This window comes from Camponotus vicinus, unplaced genomic scaffold (genome assembly GCF_025532165.1).
Source record: "Camponotus vicinus isolate PSW18456_S1 unplaced genomic scaffold, iyCamVici1.0 SCAF_14, whole genome shotgun sequence".
Taxonomy (NCBI): domain Eukaryota; kingdom Metazoa; phylum Arthropoda; class Insecta; order Hymenoptera; family Formicidae; genus Camponotus; species Camponotus vicinus.
This window is the reverse complement of record NW_028141950.1, coordinates 2,075,549-2,094,510: the sequence shown is the minus strand read 5'-3', so window position 1 is coordinate 2,094,510 and position 18,962 is coordinate 2,075,549. Positions and strand designations below refer to the sequence as shown.

Here is an 18,962-nt window from a genome sequence, read left to right as displayed (position 1 = left end):
TCCGTGCATAAAACCCTTGCTAAAAACATTACTTGAAAAAAAAAAACATTAAAAAAAACCAGCTTTCGGAAAATATAATAATAATTTATTTCTACTCTTGTAAACAATCACTAATAATCGTTCCGATTTTTAATTTGTTTAACCGATTGTTCCAATTAACTCCGTGTCGTCAATGACTCGAAGCTGATTGAGGCAAATGTTTTTATTAACGATAATACATGTCGAAACAAACAGAAATAACTACGCTGTATCTGTCAAATTCGCGCCGCTCCCCACTTTACTCTTATTTCAATATGCAGAGTTCAATGATTTCTCCGCACAATTCTTTACCCTGCGAAGATATTTTATCGAGAGTCGATACATTTCCCACCGAGGAGGGCGCGGGTAAATATATCGGCGGCGCACACGTGCGCGAGCGCGAGCGCGTGCGCGCGCAAACGCGATTCACGCGCGTGAAAGGGGATGCACGGACACACTCACAGATATCGCAGAGCTGCGAACGAGGAAGGGATTCTCCGCTAGCCAGTAAACCATTTTTCTGTCGTCAAACGGATCAAGCTTTTTGTGAGACTTGGATCGATCACAAAAAGCGGGATTCGCTTTTCGCATAGGAATTGGCCTGTCAAAGGAGCCAGCTGAAACCTTTACACGTCTCCCCGAAAAAATCGTAAGTGTGAGACGCGTGTTTGTTCCCCCGGTGACTTTGGCCCGCGGATCGAACCGCGTAGCGGACGATACATACACACATACAACCGGTCGGCCGTTACTCCCAACACCGGGTGGTCGTCGCCGTCATCGATAGGGAACGACGTCGTGTTTACGTCGTACATGCATTTTTCGCGCGACATCAGCTCGTCCCCGGCTCGAGCTCCACGCGTATTTTTCTCGCGTCGTTGTATTACGGTCAATCGATGGATTTTATAACAAACATGGCGGCCATGCCGGTCTCCCGACGATTTTATCGCATTGTCGATTAAAATACGATTTCGTCGTGTTTAACGTAACGGACAGCTCGTCCCGATTTCCGCGCCTTTAGGACGCACGATCGTTGAGAGTTGACGTTTCGCTTGTATCCCTCTACAATGGTCGGAAATTCGAAGTAAGCGTTGCGCGATTTCGATACGTATAGCATAGGATAGGAATATATCGTGTATGTAAATTAGCTGTTACATATGTTATTATTGTTCGATAAGACAAATATATAATTATAGATAAGAATGTAGGATAAGATTTATTAGAAGCTGTAAAATTCATTAGTATTCTCGTTATCTTTACTGTACATTTTTGGAGTTGCTAGATGAATGTTAGAAAACGTCGTTTTTTCTCTTTGTTTTTTTCACATCAAATCAATACAGTAATATGTTATCTTTCTGATTCTTTGACATTGAAGAAAAATTAACCGTTAATGCTTACAATTTCAGAACATTACAATGGAGGAAATGCATCAACCGCAACAGGTTGGGCCTAATATGATGGCTGGTGTGGGTGGCGTTCCTAATCATTCAAATAATGTTAATCGTCGTAATAGAGTTCGTGTAACATTGCACGCTATGATGTTGGAGAAGCTGCCGTTACATGAGGCAGCGCGTTTAGAAATGAAGGCGTTACCCAGCAAAACACCCGTCTCTGTTCTTCAGGAATTACTTTCCCGTAGGGGCACGATACCCAAATATGAGCTGGTCCAAATTGAGGGGGCTATTCATGAACCTACGTTTCGATACAGAGTCACTGTTGCCGATGTTGTTGGTTTGTACATTTTTTCTATTGTTACCAAAGGACGTATTATTAATCGATAAGTATCTAGCTATTTAAAAACAGACCCAATTGTTTCAGCAATGGGAACTGGCAGGTCCAAAAAAGAAGCAAAACACGCCGCTGCAAAAGCTGTTTTGGATAAATTAATTGGAGTAAATACCGAAACTGCAGAATCTCCACTCCCAAATAGTTTACCTGAGTAAGAAATTACTCTTTATAAATGTTAAAATATCCCAAGTATTTGCATTTGTATGTAATTGTATTTGTAACTATGAAATTATGCTTTTTTATGCAGTTCTCAAAATTTACAAGAACTACAGTCTTATGGAGAGGAGAAAGTAGTGAATAATCCAATTGGAGCCTTACAAGAAATGTGTATGTCGCGCCATTGGCCGCCGCCGAAATACACGATGGAAGGTGAAGAAGGTTTACCTCACGAGAGGCAGTTCACTATTGTTTGTTCAATCCTAAAATATCGCGAGGTCGGTCAAGGAAAAAGTAAAAAAGTTGCTAAGAGGCATGCCGCTCATAAAATGTGGCAAGCTTTACACGATATGAATAACCAGGCTCCTAGTGTTGATGAGGATGAGGTAAGAATTTGTATTGTCGTTTTGTTAATTAAATAATTTTGTTATATTAAATATTGAATATTATATCAATTTGCATATCCATTTAATTCCTGTCATTGTTGCCATCTTGATGTTTGAATATTTCAATTCCTTGTGATCATATTGTGTGTAAATAGTTGATAATTAAAATTCATCGATCAGAATTACGTCAGAATTGTGGAGATTAAAGATTAATTGTTAAAATTCATAGATTTTATTAGAAATATATTTTAAAAAGGGAAAAGAAAAAATATAGTTGAGATGTGATGCAGAATTGGTAGCTGTTGTTAGACATACGACAGCAAGAATTGAAAGACAAGTGGTTGATGATGTCTGTTTTACATTTGTCGTGTGTATGTGTGTATGTATGTATATATGCGAATGCGCGGGTAGTTAGCGAAGTGGAAGTGATTTTGGCTTTAACGCCATTTTGTAAAATGTGAGCTATCTTTCCGATCTGTTTAACTAACGGACCATTATTCGCGGGTAGTATTCGTATTTCAATGTGTAATTTAATCGTATATTCTCTCTCAAGAGTGATTACGCTTGGGTCATATCCACTTCATTTAAGTTTTTATGTAAACGTGAAGTAGTTATTAATAAAAAAATTCCTTGTAACTTATGTGCTTAACAAAAGTTTTATGTATATTATTAATTGTCCATTATAGATTGTGCAAAGAAATGCAAACGTGAGCGCCCGTTATGCCGATCTGAAAGGTAGCAAAATCTCGACATTGACAACAGTACATAGTATCCAAGTTTCGAAATTTCACAAGAGTCTCAAGTCATCCACAGGTGTTAAGCTTTTTCAACTGCAGGTTTGTATTCAGATTCGATGAAGCCAATAGAAGAACAAATATTTAGATAATTATTTTTCTACTTTTAAGCCAGAAAGAAGTTGTCTGTTTGTTTACATCGCTGTGTATAGATCGTAAGTGACGAGTTATCTGCAAACCACTCTGATCTTGTTACAGAATACCTGTTTCAATGATGGGGATGTAAATTTGGTACAATTCTTACAAGAAATTGCATCAGAGCAGCAGTTTGAAGTAACTTATGTTGATATTGAAGAAAAATCTATCAGTGGTAAGTTTGATACACCGTAAAAATGATTTTATATATATTTTTCATAAGAGAAAATAATTTTATTCATGTCACATGTAATGTAAAATAACAAGCTTTTATATTTTTATGCACTCTATTTATCGACCAATACAATATTAACAAGCATGTCATCTTCATTAGTAGGAATGTCCTCTTGTATCTGTTCTCTAAATCCTACTGCAATTAGATATGGCCTTGTGGTTTGTTTTTGAAAACAAATTTTTAAATATTTGTCATAATAACCCATTCCATGTCCTAGACGTTTTCCTAATTAATTAAAAAAATAATAATAAAATAATCAGTGAGATGCAAGAAATATAATACACATATTTATTTGTGTGTAAAAGTATATATAATAATTATTGAACAAAACTCACCATTCATTGTGAAAGCAACACCTGGTAAAATTATTAGATCTAATCCACCTATGTGTAATGAAATTTACATGATTTCAATTATTAATTGATGAACTTTAGAAATAAGTTTGAAAAATGATTTATTTAGTTTTATTGTAAAAGTTTACCTGTTTCCAATGCATTTTCACGACACTCAGTAAGACTTGGTTGTTTTATGTTCCATTTTGTTAACGGCAACGTCTCATAATCCTCTAATGAGTTTAGTTTTACCATGTCCATAGTTTTTCCTGCATATTGTGGTACAAACGCTTCCTTTCCAGTGTCAAATATATGTTTTAAAATGGGTAAAGTATCAAGTTCATCTTTAGTGCTAAGATATATCGATATTCTCTTGCTGTCTTGATATTGCTTCAGTGCACATAGCTGTAAAATAATACGAGAATAATTTGCTATGTCAAAAAAGTTTGTTTTATATACAACTTTTCTGTATACATATTTTATTAGAACATAACCTTTTCAAGAACTTAAGTCATATTATTCTATATGTTTTTTCCTGTCTCACCTTTTTCAATACGTTTATAGACTGTTCCTTTTTTTCTTGTGAGCTAATATTTTGAAGAACATTTTTCATTTGTTTCCTTAAAGTGTTCTTAGCTGATGTCAAAGCTGCCATAATGCACAGAGCACTTGTGCTGTTGCTTGTAGGTCACTTATAAGTCGAGTGTTTGTAGGTTGAGTGCTTGTAGATAACGAGCAATAACCGATGTTATTACCGGCGTAAACTAGCATTTACACGATATTTTTAATTAGTAGTTATAATTATTATAAATGTTAAAACAGATAAACATGTAAATATGTCACAGTGATCCTGTCAAGTACATTTTGTATAGACAGTGCTAAGCATCATAATCTTTGATTATATTATGCAAGTTGTTTGTTGATATAATATGTTTGTTGATATATATGACGTCTACGATCTTTGACATCATATTATCATGAATCATGATGCAAACTTTTATTAAAATTGCTTAATTATGCATGTTAAAAAATAAAAATAATATTGCAGCCATAATTAATAGATATAACAGATATTATTATCCTATCTCTCAGGTAAATTCCAGTGCCTTGTGCAACTGTCTACCCTGCCAGTGGCAGTTTGCTATGGTTGCGGTGCGACTAGTAAAGATGCTCAAGCCAGTGCTGCTCAAAATGCTCTGGAATATCTCAAAATCATGACCAAGAAGTGAGCCAGCGCTTTGCTCCTGCCAGCTGTCACCATCACCTGCAAGCCTCACAATAATTTCGCATCTAAAAATCAGAATAACAATACGGACACCAAAGTATTATCAACTAGCAATAAGATTTCCGACAAAGGAAAAAGCGGACAGAAGTTAGATCACATGGGAAATAAAAGTAGAACGTCTAAGCTGTCTGTCAGGACAGCAAACATTGCAGTGGGTAATAAAGATGCTACTTTGCATACCATTACAACGTCCGGGAACTCGATCGCCACCGGTAAAATTAACTCGTCGATGAAAAAAAATGACGGTAACAGTGAGAATCTGAAATCTGCGAGCGAATCGCACAGCGCGACGAAAAACGCATCAATCGTCAATGCGAAACAGTCCAGCTCTTCTACAGCGTTTAGCAGTGTACGGTCTGTCAGCACCTGCGTCAATAGTACCGCACATGAGACCAATCCGGTGAAACATTTGAAAGATTACGCCGGTCCAAAGAAATTTACGGGTGAAGCGGATTCGAGCATCAAAAATTATCCGATTCAATCAGATTATAAAGAACCGGTGTCGGTGAACAGTCCGGATTACAAGAGCAGGAGTAACAGTAACAGCGGTGGCACAGCTGCGTCTGCGATGGCCTGCGCCAATCTGCCGTTAAGATTCGCAACGCATCAGTCATCGGCCACGGCACCGACTGTTTTGCACAGAGAAAACCACACGCCGTCCAGCGTCACGTACACTTCTGTCTCCCAGAGGAATGATAACAACAGTAGTGCATTTGCGGTCGCACGCAAAGCGCTCGAGCAGCAACAGCAGCAGCAGAACTCGGTGCCGAAGATGGCGCCGATCAACTTTCCGCCGTTGCGTGCTCCGCAGAGCATCGTAAACGTGCGGCATCCGTTGCTAACGGATGCGCGTGCCAAGCACGGTAACGAGACGATCGGCGGTGCCAAGTCTAAACTCAACATGATGAGCTCATTGCAGAGCGGTGGTGTAAAAGACCTGACTGATCATACCGGTCGTTCGCAGACCACGTTCCATGGATACGGCACTTCGCCGCTCGCCGCTGGTATACCGAACGTGCAGAACCTGAGCAACGCGGTGACAGCCAGCATCTCGCCGTATCCGCGACCGGATTCTTTCCCGCAACCGACAGTCGCGAGTGTACTGTTCTCCGACACTGCGGCGGCGCAGTTTCCGCAATCACCACCGTTCAACACTACGCAGATCGGCCAGCTGAATCAGTATCATCAGACCTATGATCCCGGTAGTTTCGCCACAACTTCGGTCAACGTGAATCCTGCAGTGATTCCGCAATTTTCTGCAGAGAGCTCGATCCCATATCCGCAGTACGAGAATCCGCCGCAGTTCGTGCAACCGAATCACTACCCAACTGCCGACATGACCAACAGTCAGTATCAATATCAGGCAGCGGCGGCAGCGGCAGCGGCAGCAGCGGCGGGTGTAGGTCAGATACAGGACTCGTCCATGTTCATACAGAGTCTTCAGAGTCCGATCGCAGTGACTGATCAATACGCAGCGCCGAATTACGCCAGAGCTGTCAGGACGGAGCTGATACCACGGTTGAGGAGACCGCCGCGATTCAACAAGTAAAACCGTCAGATTTCTTTCTTTAGATTCCATTCAATTAGAAATTTGGGATTGCAAAGACAATTGCTCGAATGTTCTTCACTTTTTTATTCTGGTTATTATGAGATTTGTGGATTGCTGATTTTTAAGATAGAATTGAAAAATGAAATAATTTTTAAGATAGAATTTTTCTTCCTATTTATCAATTTTCTGACGTAAAAAATTATTTGTTGATACGCGAAAAGCGGATTGATGCGATGAATTATCGATAGTTAATCGTTGCGTTGAGCGTTTCGCAAGTATATTTATACGCGAGATTGGCCAAATTACTCGCACGAATCGCACACGCGACAGATGTGGTGAAAGTTATTTCAATTTCTGATCCAGTTTGAAATAAATTTTAGCCAATCTGAGTTATACATGTCACGATCGACACGAATATTCGAGCGAGGAGACGGTATTTTGGCAAATTTACGCGTATCGAGATCATCAACGGCGCACTTGAAAAGGATGCGAGGAGGTTTTAACGATACGAGAAAAAGCAGAACGATGATTTTCACTTGTTTCCGTCATTCGATGTGACACGGCAGGGCATAGTGAGTGTTGTGAGCTCAACTATAATTTTATGATGTAATAATATGTAATCTATATAGCGTGAATCTTCATACAGAGACACATAAGGGGGGGGACAATATAAAAAAATACACGCTATCTATGAAGTGGTACCTAAATTACAGCGAATGCTATAATTAGGACATGATGTCCTGTTTTGATTGTATTAGTTTTCAAGTCATGATGGGGCGGGCAGAAAATATCTGAGCGCGAAAAACGCTGCGCCTCTCGATGAGGAAAAGAAAAATTCTTAAATATTAAAGAGGGAAAGGAAATATGAAAATATATATTATCTCACGGTTATCGTGTAAGTTCTAGTTTTAATGAATGATATTCTACAAGCTATACTTTGCATAGAATTAGTGGAAGTTTTCCAATACTTACATAATACTTAGCTTACCGCTATGTTTTTAATGTGCTTCACTATTTGTATATGGGGTGGTGGTGTAATGATGCCTGCGCGCGAGAGAAAGATCATACATAGGAAAATGGGGAGGGAGATGAGGAAATTATGGACGAGGCGGAGACATTTAGAAATTTTTATTATCACGAATATAGAGTGACGCGTATCGTTCGAATTTTGCTCCCATTAACCGCGAAACATTACATCTCCACTAAGCGTATGCACAGTGCAAAAAGAAAAAAAGAAAAAAAAACGTAGCTTTGCGGCGCGATCCGAGTATAATTAATAATAACGCGTGATCGCGGAGAGATATAAGGAGAAATATAATCTTTCAGTGGTGTATGTTTTTTCCTTTAGTATAGGTAGCTCATAAACTCATAAGCATCATGTATTAAATACGCGTGTAAGGATTAATCGTTAAGGATTCCTCATTAAAGTACACATGTCAAGTCTAAAATAGTCGAGTGTGTGTACTCGCGTGTGTAGTCGAATTTCGAATTTGTACAAGTACGTACAAGTCGAACGTGTTACCGGATGGGACTTTTATACTAAATGAAAAAGAGTAACATCGCGCGATTATTAATAGGAAGAGAATAATAAACGCGAAGCGCGTCCAACGGCGAGGACGACTCGATCGAGAGAATTTCTACGAGAGTTTCTCCGAGATCCAATCATCCGTGCCGTTGCATTTCACGGATCGTGACATATCCCTTTGGGTCCGTCGAATGAATTTAGAAATTAAGGATCTTTCTTTTATGTTAAGGATCTTTCTTTTATCTCGGGGCCGATCTCACGCATAACATTTCACGCATAATATTCTAGCTCCGTGTGATAAAATTTTCTTTTCGTACTGTAATCGGAATTGTATTCTATGAAAAAATAAGATAGAGATTCGTTCGTCAAAGTCAAACGCGCGGCTTTAGATGTGCGGTTGGTCCCCAAAGATTTGCAGCAAATTGGTGTAGCACCAACGTGTAATTTTCAGTTCTCTTTTTATCGGCACATTCATCTTCAATTTTTTTTTTTAAATAAAATTATAGTATATCTGCGTGTGCATACGCCATTTTAAGTTGCGATGGTTCAGAAAGTTTACAGTTTCGATTAAATCACCATTGTAATATTTCTAAGTAGTATATATTCTCTTTTATACATGCGGTGCTCTATAAAAATTGCACATCAAGATAGAGCATTAGTATTGTATAATCGTTAGAACAGAGATAGCAGCAACGCCAATTTTAATGTCAATTGCGACTTGTAGATTTTCTTTTGTCTTGGAGAAGCACTAAAAAAAAAGTTTGTAATTCTATCAAAAATTAATCTATTAAATTTAATATTAAACTGCAAAATTATTTGTAAAATATGTTGAAAAATATTTCCAGAATTGATATTAATTGACGTTGCCATCCTAGATCGAATTCTAGCCAGATACCTGTGAGAAATACGCGAAATTACAGAAACGAAATCGTGTATGCACACCTTCTTCAATCGTCACCCCGAAAGCGACGTGCGGCAACGCGTTCCTGTAATGTCTTGAAATACAAAACCCGCGACAGGACAGGAGGGATGAAACTTCCACAATCAAGGGATCATAGAAACGCGTGAAAGGGGCGATAAGGGGAGAACGAATTCGGGAATCGCCCGCGCGATTTAATGATTGCGAAAGTGTGTGCTTCATAACGTATATCTTTGGAAAATAGGCATTACTTACATGCAAAGTATAGAATGTGTATGTGTGTATAGACATACATTCGCTAGAAGCGAAAAAAAAAGCGATAAATGCGGTCTCGTCTCCTTTCCTTTCGTACGGAAAAACGATCCGTGCCGATCGGCAGCTGATCCCGGTGCGTACCTCGGTACCAAAACGCCGACGAAACGTGCTGGTCGTTTCAGTACCGAGGACTTTATTTCCATTTATTTCAAGATTTTCGCGAGACGAAACGAAAATTCCGTTTCGAGATATTATACGACGCGACAGAATTGTCTTCGATATTTCAGCTTTCGGTTGATATCTTTGTGTTTTTTAAAGTGAGAATGTTTACCGATATTTTCCCACGTAATATAATTTGCGATTCAATCGGATTCCTTTGAAAGCTACCTCGTGTTCGATATCAGACAAGTATATAAGAATATATTTGTATAAATTTAAAATTTACTTTGCAAATTTTTAAATACACAAACATATGTTATACGAATTTATAAATATTAATATCTATATATGTGCTAATATTTATTTATTGATATTTATAAATTATATACATATGAGACACCGATATCGAGACAAGTAGGTACGTTTCCGAGATGCATCAACAGTTTTCCGACAAAATTACCAAAACTGTGCGTTGAGATATGCATTTTTTATAAGACGTAATCACAGCTCTCCGACATGATCTAGAGAAAGTTCTATTTCGCGAATCTGATAAATCGTACGAAGCTAATTTGATGTACATTCCACTTTTATTTAGTGCAGTCCGGTAAAGCTACAGATATGAGTATGAACAACGTTGACAAAATTCGCCTAGGCGGAATTATGCGAGGAATATCTTTACGGAAGTTTTCTAAACGACCTCACGAAATCGAAACCGAAAGTTTTAGCGTCTCAAATTCAATCAGCTGTTAAATTAATTACATAATATCTTAGCGGCGTTCTATTCCCTTTTAACGAATTGCTGGGTAACGCTCATGATAATAGTAATTTATCGTCGAATTTAGCGCCTTTCATAGAGAACGGAAACGAGAATCTTTAAAAGTTAATATTTAACAACTAATCACACTTCATTAAAGTATTTTCAGGAAAAAGAGCAAATGCTGAGCAGTTAGTATAAAGAGAATGCGCGCGACGTTGATGTGTGATATGATCAATGACGCGTTAAATAAGTTTAAAAAATTAATCGATAAGGAGGAAGAAAGAAGATTATCAAGGAAAAAAAAACGAAAACAAACGAAGCGGACTCCTCGATCATTCTCAGGACGGGGAGATGGTCTTCGTGGACCAATTATAGGAATGAGAAAAGGAATCGAGCGGAAATCGAAGAGTCTTCGATCCGATCCACGACAGACCTTTTACTTTCGCGTCTTTCTTTTCTCGTATTCCCTCCGCTGTTATAAAAGGGACGCGTTAGGTAAAGAACAAACTGCAAGTGAAATGGACGAGAGAATGGATGTCTCGTTCGATATCAGGAAAAGGTCTTCGTGGACCAGTTATGGACGAGAGAAGGGAAACTCGATGGATCTCCGACTCCGATCCTCGATAAACTTTCTTTTCTTTTCCTTTTCTCGTTTGTATCCTCCACGTGGCACGAAAAACCTTCTGAACCGCCTGCGTTTATCTATAATCAGTTTTGAACTGAATATGTATAGTGTGTGTTTTGTGTTTGTCTTAAACAAGATAAATCTTACTTAAATTTAAGTTGTATGATCGATTTATATATTTCAGTATGATTTCGCAATTGAAGTCCCGCATGAAATTTATTAATTCTTCTAATCGAGAAGATGAGGTATTACCTGATAAAAATTTAAAAATATTGAGTTATTACATTTGAAACTTATATATCATCAAGAATATTACATATTCTTATATTAAACAAGTAATTTTTTTCGACTGATTTGAAAATTTATATCACGTTATTATTCTTGAAACAAAATAAAATAATCTTACATGTATTTTCGTAATTATAATTTTAGTTGTTTATTCATGCAGTAATCGCTCTTGGAATTTTTTATTCTCTTGAATGTACTCATTGAATGCGCGGTTCACTAGGTTCGAATCAATCCTTAAGTTCTACCATGATTTTTCGTCGCATCATCAAAAGTCGGACGAAATTTCAATGTCAGTAGCATTTCAAGGATTCGAAAGATATACTTGCGCGAGATTGTTCAATCAAGAGCTAAGAAAGAGAGAAGCGATGTAGCGGCTTTTTATTTTCGTCGAATGTAAACCGCGTTGCGTTTTCTAATGCTTTATAAAAAAAGCGAGAAAAAATAGGACATTACGTGTAGATAGAAAATGAAGACGATCTTGAGGACAAGTCGCGAGTGTGCTTCGCGACGAGAACGTTAATTGCGTCTTGAACATGCAGTGCGAGTCAGTTTGCTTTCGGATAGATCTCAAACTAATCTATGCAATTGTACAAACAGTCTACTCTTCGAAGATTCTATATATTGGGTTTATATGATAAAAGAAATAGGGAAAAAAAAGGAAAGATGAATCTAGCGCGGCGTGATGTGATAAATTCGCCAAATTAATTTATATATATATACATATATATACATATACAGATATACATATGAATCATTCGATTTACCTTTCTTTTTTTCCAATCGATCTGTAATTATACTGATAGTGAACTCGTTCGCGACTCACATCCCTGAATATATTATGCACGCAGCGAGAAGTCGCGAACGACCCGCAACGAATATCATACGAATTTATTGAATTTAATTAATCCTTAATTGGGGGAAAAAAGATTAACAAAAAAGAAAAGTTATCATAGAGAGGTAAAGTAATAAAATAAAACAAAGAACCAGATGCATCTATTCGAAATTTGAATGTTGTAAAAAATGGGGGAATCTAGCGCGATAAATACGATTTTTTAAAAAAATGAAAAAAATTTTATTAACAGTTGTGCATGATGAACTTTGTGTAACTAATGATTAAGCGTCAATTCTTTCTTTTCTTTTTCTTTTTGTAATAGAGAAATATAGTCTGTTTCGGATATCACAGCATTGTAAGATATATATAAATAATTGTCCGTAGTAGAAAGAAGCGAATTTTTGTATGCGACTTATTTCTATTTTTTTTTTTTTGGTTTTTCTCTTTTCCTCAGTCGAATTGCTTTCATTATTTTAAATTATCCTTTTTGCGAGAGCGAGTCGAGTTATTATGAATAATGTCATAATAACGATTATAATTAGCACACATAACACGGACATGGCATACAGATAACGACTTGAGACCACATAACGGAGCCCTATCTGTGTATAAACGCATAGGGGTATCGATATCCTATAATCAGGCAAAAGGTTGTTCTATGTATGATTGTGCGTGTAACATTGTTAATAAACATACGATGCTTATGAAGGCACCTTTCTATTTATTTTACTCATCGCGCTATTCGTAGCTTTGCTCGAGCAAAGTTTCCTCGAATAATCTACGAGAGAGATATTTATACGTACATTTATATATGCACAGATAACTCCGTTTTAATGTCTTCCTGTTGCAATAAAGACAAATTATAGAAACGATGTCTCTTGCCGGACACCTTCCAAAAATAATGTGATTGGAATGTATCGTATCATATATCCTCAGAGAGTATTGCAATTTTATGTCTTGCGAGAATATTCCGCTTATCATGTATGCATGAAAGACGCGAATATATAATTTATAAAGATATACTAGATTTAGATATACTACATTCTTAAATATGTGTATAATCGTAATTTATTACATGCTCTACATCTCTCAGACATTATCAAATATCCTGTAAGGAGAAGTACGCAAAACGTACATTTTGTTTGTACAAAAATGTGTGGCGGCAGCGGTCCATCATTTGCCGATACAAAAGGTTTTGAATATAATGTCTAATATCTCATTGGTGCTGACGTGTCCCGTTATCCTTCCGAGTTCTCTCATCGCTTTGTGTATCTCCTCTGCCGCTATGGCCATGTCATGTTGCTCATTGCCGCACAATTCGAAGTAATTCCGCAAATGTCTCAGACAGCGCGTCAAATGATTCCTATGTCTCTCCTGACTGATGGTCGGATTCTCCGCGGACGGTTCGCCGCATCTACGGGACATTATAATAACAAACTTACAAATGTCAGCGTTAATTATACTTTGCATTGTATACGTACATGTTACTGAAGTGATCTGTTAGCGATTGCAGCAAGTCCTGAAAGCCGTCTTCTGTTTTGCAAGATAGGAGAACCGCTTCAACATCGTCCAGGCGACGGTTGTCCTCCGCTTTCAGTAAATCTCTCTTGTTCATTATCACGATGAAACGTTCCTTGCCCATTTTCGTTAACAGTTCGTATATTCCCAACGACGACAGATATCCGCGCAAGTAATCTTCATATGTCATTTCGCTGATCACGCACTTGAATGCGTCCATCACGACGATAACGAAATCAGCGTTCTTCGCGTAACTTCTCGCACGACGGATACCCTCGACCTCGACTATATCTTTGGTATTATTCGTGATGCCCGCGGTGTCTGCTATCAGCACGGGATAGCCCGAGATGTTGGCACTCAGCTCGATGACGTCTCTCGTGGTGCCAGCAACGGGCGTGACGATGGCGGCGTTTCGTTGCACCAGGTGATTCAACAGGCTGCTTTTGCCCACGTTGGGCTCGCCGACGATCACGGTCCTAATTCCATTGCGTAGGATCTCGCCGCGTCTACCATCAGCCAGATGTTCTTCCAGATCCCGCATCAGCTGTCTGAGAGCGTCGTGCGCCCGCTGCACCACGTCGCTCTCAATGTTGTCCTCTTCGCCAAAGTCGATGTACGCCTCGATACTCGCTACGGATTCCGAGAGGACCTTTCGCCAGCCGTCATATAACTTGTGCAGGACACCATCGGCCTGCAGAAGCGCCTGTTTCCTCTGGCACTCGGTCTCGGCCTCTATCAAGTCGGCCAGACCCTCCACCTCTGTCAAGTCCAACTTGTTATTGTAAAAGGCGCGTCTGGTGAACTCGCCCGGCAGAGCCGGATGCACTTGCAGCTTTGAGAGGGCTTGCATCAATCGTGTCAGGATCGCCGTGCCACCGTGCACGTGGAATTCCACGGAATCCTCGCCGGTGAACGAATGCGGACCTGAAAATCAATCGTTTTATTCAAGATGTAAATCTTGGAGATTATTAATGTGGAAGAGCACACTCTTGTTTTGAACTTTTAAAAGTCATGTTAAAGTCATGCCTACCCGGAAACCATAGACAGAGCCCATTATCAATGACTTCGCCGGTTTCCGGATCGCGTATCTTCCGTAAAAAAGCTGTCCTCGGTACCAATTTCAATATATTCGTCATCCTTTTCAGTGCTTCCAGAGATCGGTTTCCCGATAATCTTACCACCGCCACGCCGCATTTTCCGCGTCCTGTAAAACGCATTACATCTATTAAATACTCTGTAAACTTGAGTTAAATTTAAATATTTAAAAAATAATATTTGAGTTAATATTTAAAAAAGAAAAAATCAGCGAAAAATGTAATTTATACAGTTAATTTCGCATGCAAACGGAGCGGATAAATCTGTAGATTTGAAAAATTCAATAACGTGTTGTTTAAAGAGCCGCGCAAGAACTACGAAAATAGCTAGTGAAAACTAATTTTGCATAATCGAATACATTTGAAATTCAAATGTACTTGACACTTTAATAATTTTGAGATGCAAATCAAAATGTCATTGATTATACAAACGAAAAATGAACGTATCATTTCCGTAATTTTTAATCCTAATGAAACATCCCGCTAAACGCGCGAAGAGAAGGAAAACGCTCGACGAGGCGCGCTCGATCGGGAAAACTGCTTAACCTGTCGGAAAAGTAAAGGGTAAATAAGGAAGCTACGGTATGCGTGATTCTATTAATTAAGGCACGTGACACAACCTGAGGACAGGGCGCAAATGGTCGTGCCCCTTCGGTCGCTGCTTTCGGAACAGCTGAGCGTGCGAGGAGTAACGGCAACGTGACGCGTCCCGCGCAACACGACAGTTCGCGCCGTCCACCAAAAAGATCCACGGGCGAGACATTCGCGGGAGAACATCGGCTGGGCTTGAGAAGCACGTTCACAGAGAAATACTGCTTATCTGCGATGATAGGATGTTAATGCGGGACGATAAGGGAGCAACAAATAACGAGGCAACTGTAGCAGCACATTGTGGCTATGCACGGTAAGACTGCCGGAATAAAGCGTGGAATAATTAAGCGTGTATGTGAGAAATCATTCAAGTAGTATCGCGTGGTATCGATGCCGTACAAAGACGTTTTATCGAGGATGAGTACTTCTTACTTATTTCTATGCAGAATCATTCACAAGATCATCGTCATTTTCCTCGATCACTCAATGCGTTTGTCGTTCCATGTTGATGCCATTTCGGCGGTATATTTAAACGCGTAAAAATAAGTACGAATAAGCTTCGATATTTCACTGATGTATAAATTGCATTGCAGGTGAGACATTTAAGTGAGGTGTAATACATTATTTATTACGATTATTTATATACGTAATGGCGGACCTACCGAAAAAGTTGATGACGAGCAAGATACTAGATAGATGTAGCAAGTGGGTAGAATCACAGCAGGATTATCCTTACTTGGAAGAAGATACTGCCAAGCGAAAATTGGAGGAGTCCGAATACGATGATTGGTACAACACCGATTCGGAATTTGACTCAGTCTCGGAATGCGGTGCCAAGAGACACAAGGTAGGAATACAATTGAAGAACGAAGTTTTGGATCTGACCTGCGAATGGACGGCGTGCACGTTTCGTAGCAATCATATGGATCAATTTATGAGACATGTCTCGAGTCACATACCAAACATACATATAAGCATGAAAGATGACAATGAAGTCTATGATTGTCAGTGGAAAGACTGTTCTTACTATACTGATGTATGCGATGAAATAGTGCAGCATGTTAATTATCATGCTTATCACACCAAGTTGAAATGTATTGGATCTAATGTTCGTGGAAGAACCAAACTTCCTGTAAGTAGCAATATTATACATATGTTATGATATATTTTTAATCATCAATAAATACTGAAATTAAAAATTGTATTCTTACAGAGATGCCGTAGAGATCCAGAATGGAGGAACATCATAGATTCACCATCTCCGCATATGTGTAGATGGGAGGAATGTTTGAAAATGTTTAAAAATTATCAAATGTATCTGTATCATGTGACTATACACATGAAAGACTGTCCGCGTGGCAATAGAGTTAAGGATGGAGTTAAATGCAAGTGGACTGGATGCAATGGCAAATATCCTAGTTTATACAAACTTCGTGATCACATGAAGTGTCATACCAAAGAAAAAATAGTCGCGTGTCCCGACTGCGGTGCAACCTTTGCTTCTAAAACAAAATTTCACACGCATTGCCAGCGACAAATTCCTTTGGAAGGTAATAAATTAATCTCATATATCTCAAATTTTTTTTGCACTTTGTGTATATTTTGTCTAAAATACAATGACTCACAGTACAGGGATTCCAATGTTCACATTGCAATAAGTTTTATCCCACCGAGAAAATCCTACGCGATCATATGAGATCTCATGTGTTTAATTACAAGTGTTCCCTTTGCGATATGAGCTGTGAATCGCCCGCAAGCTTGGCGAAACATGTCAGGTATCGCCACGTATCGACTAGAACGTTTCCGTGTCAATTGTGTTCGCACGCTGCAAAATCGCAACAAGATCTCGATTCTCACATGACTGTTCATACTAATGGCCCGAATTTTTCTTGCCACTTTGAAGGATGCCTTTACACATGCAAAGGAGCTTACACCTTGGATAGGTAATTATACAGATCTTCAATAAGGAAGCTGTTTTATCAAATTATTTATTGCAATTGACAAATTTATTTTAGGCATGTAGAACGAGTACATGGCTTAGCAGTGCGATGGTACTGTTGTCACGAATGTCCGATTAAATATCGAAAGAGTTATAGATTGACCAAACATCTTATAGAAACCCATCAATTGCAATTGCCAAGTGGACATAAACGCTTCCATTACACACAGGACGAGGATGGATGTTATAGACTTCAAATGGTCAGATATGAGGCTGTGGACGAAGAGAATGAATCGCTCGTTAAAGAAGCAAAATTACCGGACAAAAAATACAAGTTAGAATTGAATCAAACTACATCCTTAACAAAAATAAAAGTAAGTTGTACAGTAATTTAAATTAAACTTATTTGAGATTTTTATTTAAAATCGAATTTTATTTAAAAAATAAAAATTTAGATTGTTGAAGATAATATGGAAGAGGTAGAAACTGTACAAGATTTGCAAGAAGAAATAACTGATAGTGATGTTGGTAAATCCATGCCTGTTATATCGAATATTTTAATATCTATTGACGAAGTCGATGAAAAAGGAAATATTATAAAAAGACAAATTGTAGAGACGCAAGAAACAAATGAGTTACCACCATCTGAAGAACCGCCATTAATTTTAACATAAGCATGACAATTCTATAATAAAAGATATATTCCGTGACACATACTTTTATATAACTATATCATACATTTTATACTATAGAGAACCTTTACAGAGATATATTTTGTTTTAGCTAACTTTAATATTAAAATTTTTTTGTCAAAATTGTTCCATTTGTGTTCGTTTACAGAGCATTATGAAGACTTATGTTTTATTATAAAATTAGTTATCTATAATTTTAATAATACAGAATGCAAATGTGTTATTGCTATGATAATATATTTTTATAAAAATAATTATCTAATGCTCAATGTTATATTAAATAAAAATTATATAGAGAAGTACAATATTTAATGTCTTACGATTATCTTCTTTTGAATCCATATTTTTTTCTCTCGTAAAAGAGATCTGTCTTTGAGCTTCCTAGATTAACTATTTTAGGGCAGCCATCTCTCTGAAATTATGTATTGAAATATTATAAATCATACTATATCGCATCATATAAATTTAGAATTGTATTGTACATAATTTTTTTTTTTAATAAGCTTACATCTTTCTCTTGTATCGTGCATTCTTTACAATAATACGCGTCCGATACGCCGGGACCTCCACAGATCACGCAACGTCCCTGATAAGAACCGTAATTACACTCGTCACATATTCTGACTAACGTGCAGGGTCTCACATAGGAATCGCAAATAACGCACTTTCCATCGCACTTTTCACAAAGCCGACCGATAGCTGAAAAATAACTTGGACAATTACAACAAATTACACGAATTGTTGAAAAAGAGGTTAGACTTAACCTCGACTTACCGACTCCCGGTTGTTTACGACAGAAAATCAAATCTGGATGATGCTTGGCCATACTTGTCAAATGCTATTATCTGGAAAGCAATATTTTAGAAGATAGTTATTGTTTTACATCAGAAAGAAACCTGAGAGCGTCCATCCCGCTTCAGCGGACACATAAAGTGTGACTTTAGTGAATTCAAAAATTGGACGCATTCTGCTAATACCAAGATTAGAAATATTTTCTATTGGCTGTAATTTGGAGCGAAACTTTTTCCAAAGAATAACCTGAGAGCGGTCATTTCGCATATTATAATATTATAGCTATTTTATTTATAATAAT

The 18,962-nt window shown here is 38.0% G+C and overlaps 6 protein-coding genes across 11 annotated transcripts; 3 read left to right on the top strand and 3 right to left on the bottom strand.

The window, feature by feature from the left end:
- The first annotated feature begins 460 nt into the window (after positions 1-460).
- LOC145964779 (protein Loquacious-like) lies at positions 461-5,071 on the top strand. Of its 5 annotated transcripts, none has more exons than XM_083087883.1 (7): positions 462-667; positions 1,422-1,746; positions 1,834-1,954; positions 2,051-2,345; positions 3,032-3,181; positions 3,338-3,449; positions 4,934-5,071. In XM_083087883.1, the coding sequence occupies exons 2-7, from the start codon at positions 1,431-1,433 to the stop codon at positions 5,068-5,070; spliced, it is 1,131 nt and encodes a 376-aa protein (XP_082944009.1). In that variant the 5' UTR covers positions 462-667; positions 1,422-1,430; the 3' UTR covers position 5,071. The 5 variants fall into 5 exon arrangements, with proteins under 5 accessions (XP_082944011.1, XP_082944010.1, XP_082944009.1 ...); XM_083087881.1 differs by having other exon boundaries at positions 1,819-1,954; XM_083087882.1 differs by lacking the exon at positions 462-667 and adding an exon at positions 730-1,099 and having other exon boundaries at positions 1,819-1,954.
- Positions 3,525-6,409, bottom strand: Mthfs (methenyltetrahydrofolate synthetase). Its single transcript, XM_083087889.1, has 4 exons — positions 4,386-6,409; positions 3,991-4,246; positions 3,845-3,892; positions 3,525-3,734 (listed from the first exon to the last, which is right to left on the bottom strand). Exons 1-4 carry the CDS (start codon positions 4,494-4,496, stop codon positions 3,562-3,564), a joined length of 588 nt encoding a protein of 195 aa, XP_082944015.1. The 5' UTR covers positions 4,497-6,409; the 3' UTR covers positions 3,525-3,561.
- LOC145964775 (uncharacterized) lies at positions 5,222-12,743 on the top strand. Its single transcript, XM_083087863.1, has one exon. The coding sequence runs from the start codon at positions 5,224-5,226 to the stop codon at positions 6,673-6,675; it is 1,452 nt and encodes a 483-aa protein (XP_082943989.1). The 5' UTR covers positions 5,222-5,223; the 3' UTR covers positions 6,676-12,743.
- On the bottom strand, positions 12,314-18,421 carry LOC145964774 (5-taurinomethyluridine-[tRNA] synthase subunit GTPB3, mitochondrial). 2 transcript variants are annotated; one of them, XM_083087862.1, is made up of 5 exons: positions 18,378-18,421; positions 18,190-18,281; positions 14,584-14,757; positions 13,517-14,477; positions 12,314-13,449 (listed from the first exon to the last, which is right to left on the bottom strand). In XM_083087862.1, the coding sequence occupies exons 2-5, from the start codon at positions 18,209-18,211 to the stop codon at positions 13,209-13,211; spliced, it is 1,398 nt and encodes a 465-aa protein (XP_082943988.1). In that variant the 5' UTR covers positions 18,212-18,281; positions 18,378-18,421; the 3' UTR covers positions 12,314-13,208. The 2 variants fall into 2 exon arrangements, with proteins under 2 accessions (XP_082943988.1, XP_082943987.1); XM_083087861.1 differs by lacking the exons at positions 18,190-18,281; positions 18,378-18,421 and adding an exon at positions 15,268-15,652.
- On the top strand, positions 14,051-17,889 carry Hinfp (Histone H4 transcription factor). The gene is made up of 6 exons (XM_083087860.1): positions 14,051-15,551; positions 15,832-16,370; positions 16,452-16,788; positions 16,866-17,181; positions 17,254-17,551; positions 17,633-17,889. The coding sequence occupies exons 2-6, from the start codon at positions 15,888-15,890 to the stop codon at positions 17,849-17,851; spliced, it is 1,653 nt and encodes a 550-aa protein (XP_082943986.1). The 5' UTR covers positions 14,051-15,551; positions 15,832-15,887; the 3' UTR covers positions 17,852-17,889.
- On the bottom strand, positions 17,210-18,832 carry Phf5a (PHD finger protein 5a). The gene is made up of 4 exons (XM_083087890.1): positions 18,644-18,832; positions 18,378-18,568; positions 18,190-18,281; positions 17,210-17,450 (listed from the first exon to the last, which is right to left on the bottom strand). The coding sequence occupies exons 1-3, from the start codon at positions 18,693-18,695 to the stop codon at positions 18,192-18,194; spliced, it is 333 nt and encodes a 110-aa protein (XP_082944016.1). The 5' UTR covers positions 18,696-18,832; the 3' UTR covers positions 17,210-17,450; positions 18,190-18,191.
- Between the last annotated feature and the right edge of the window lie 130 nt (positions 18,833-18,962).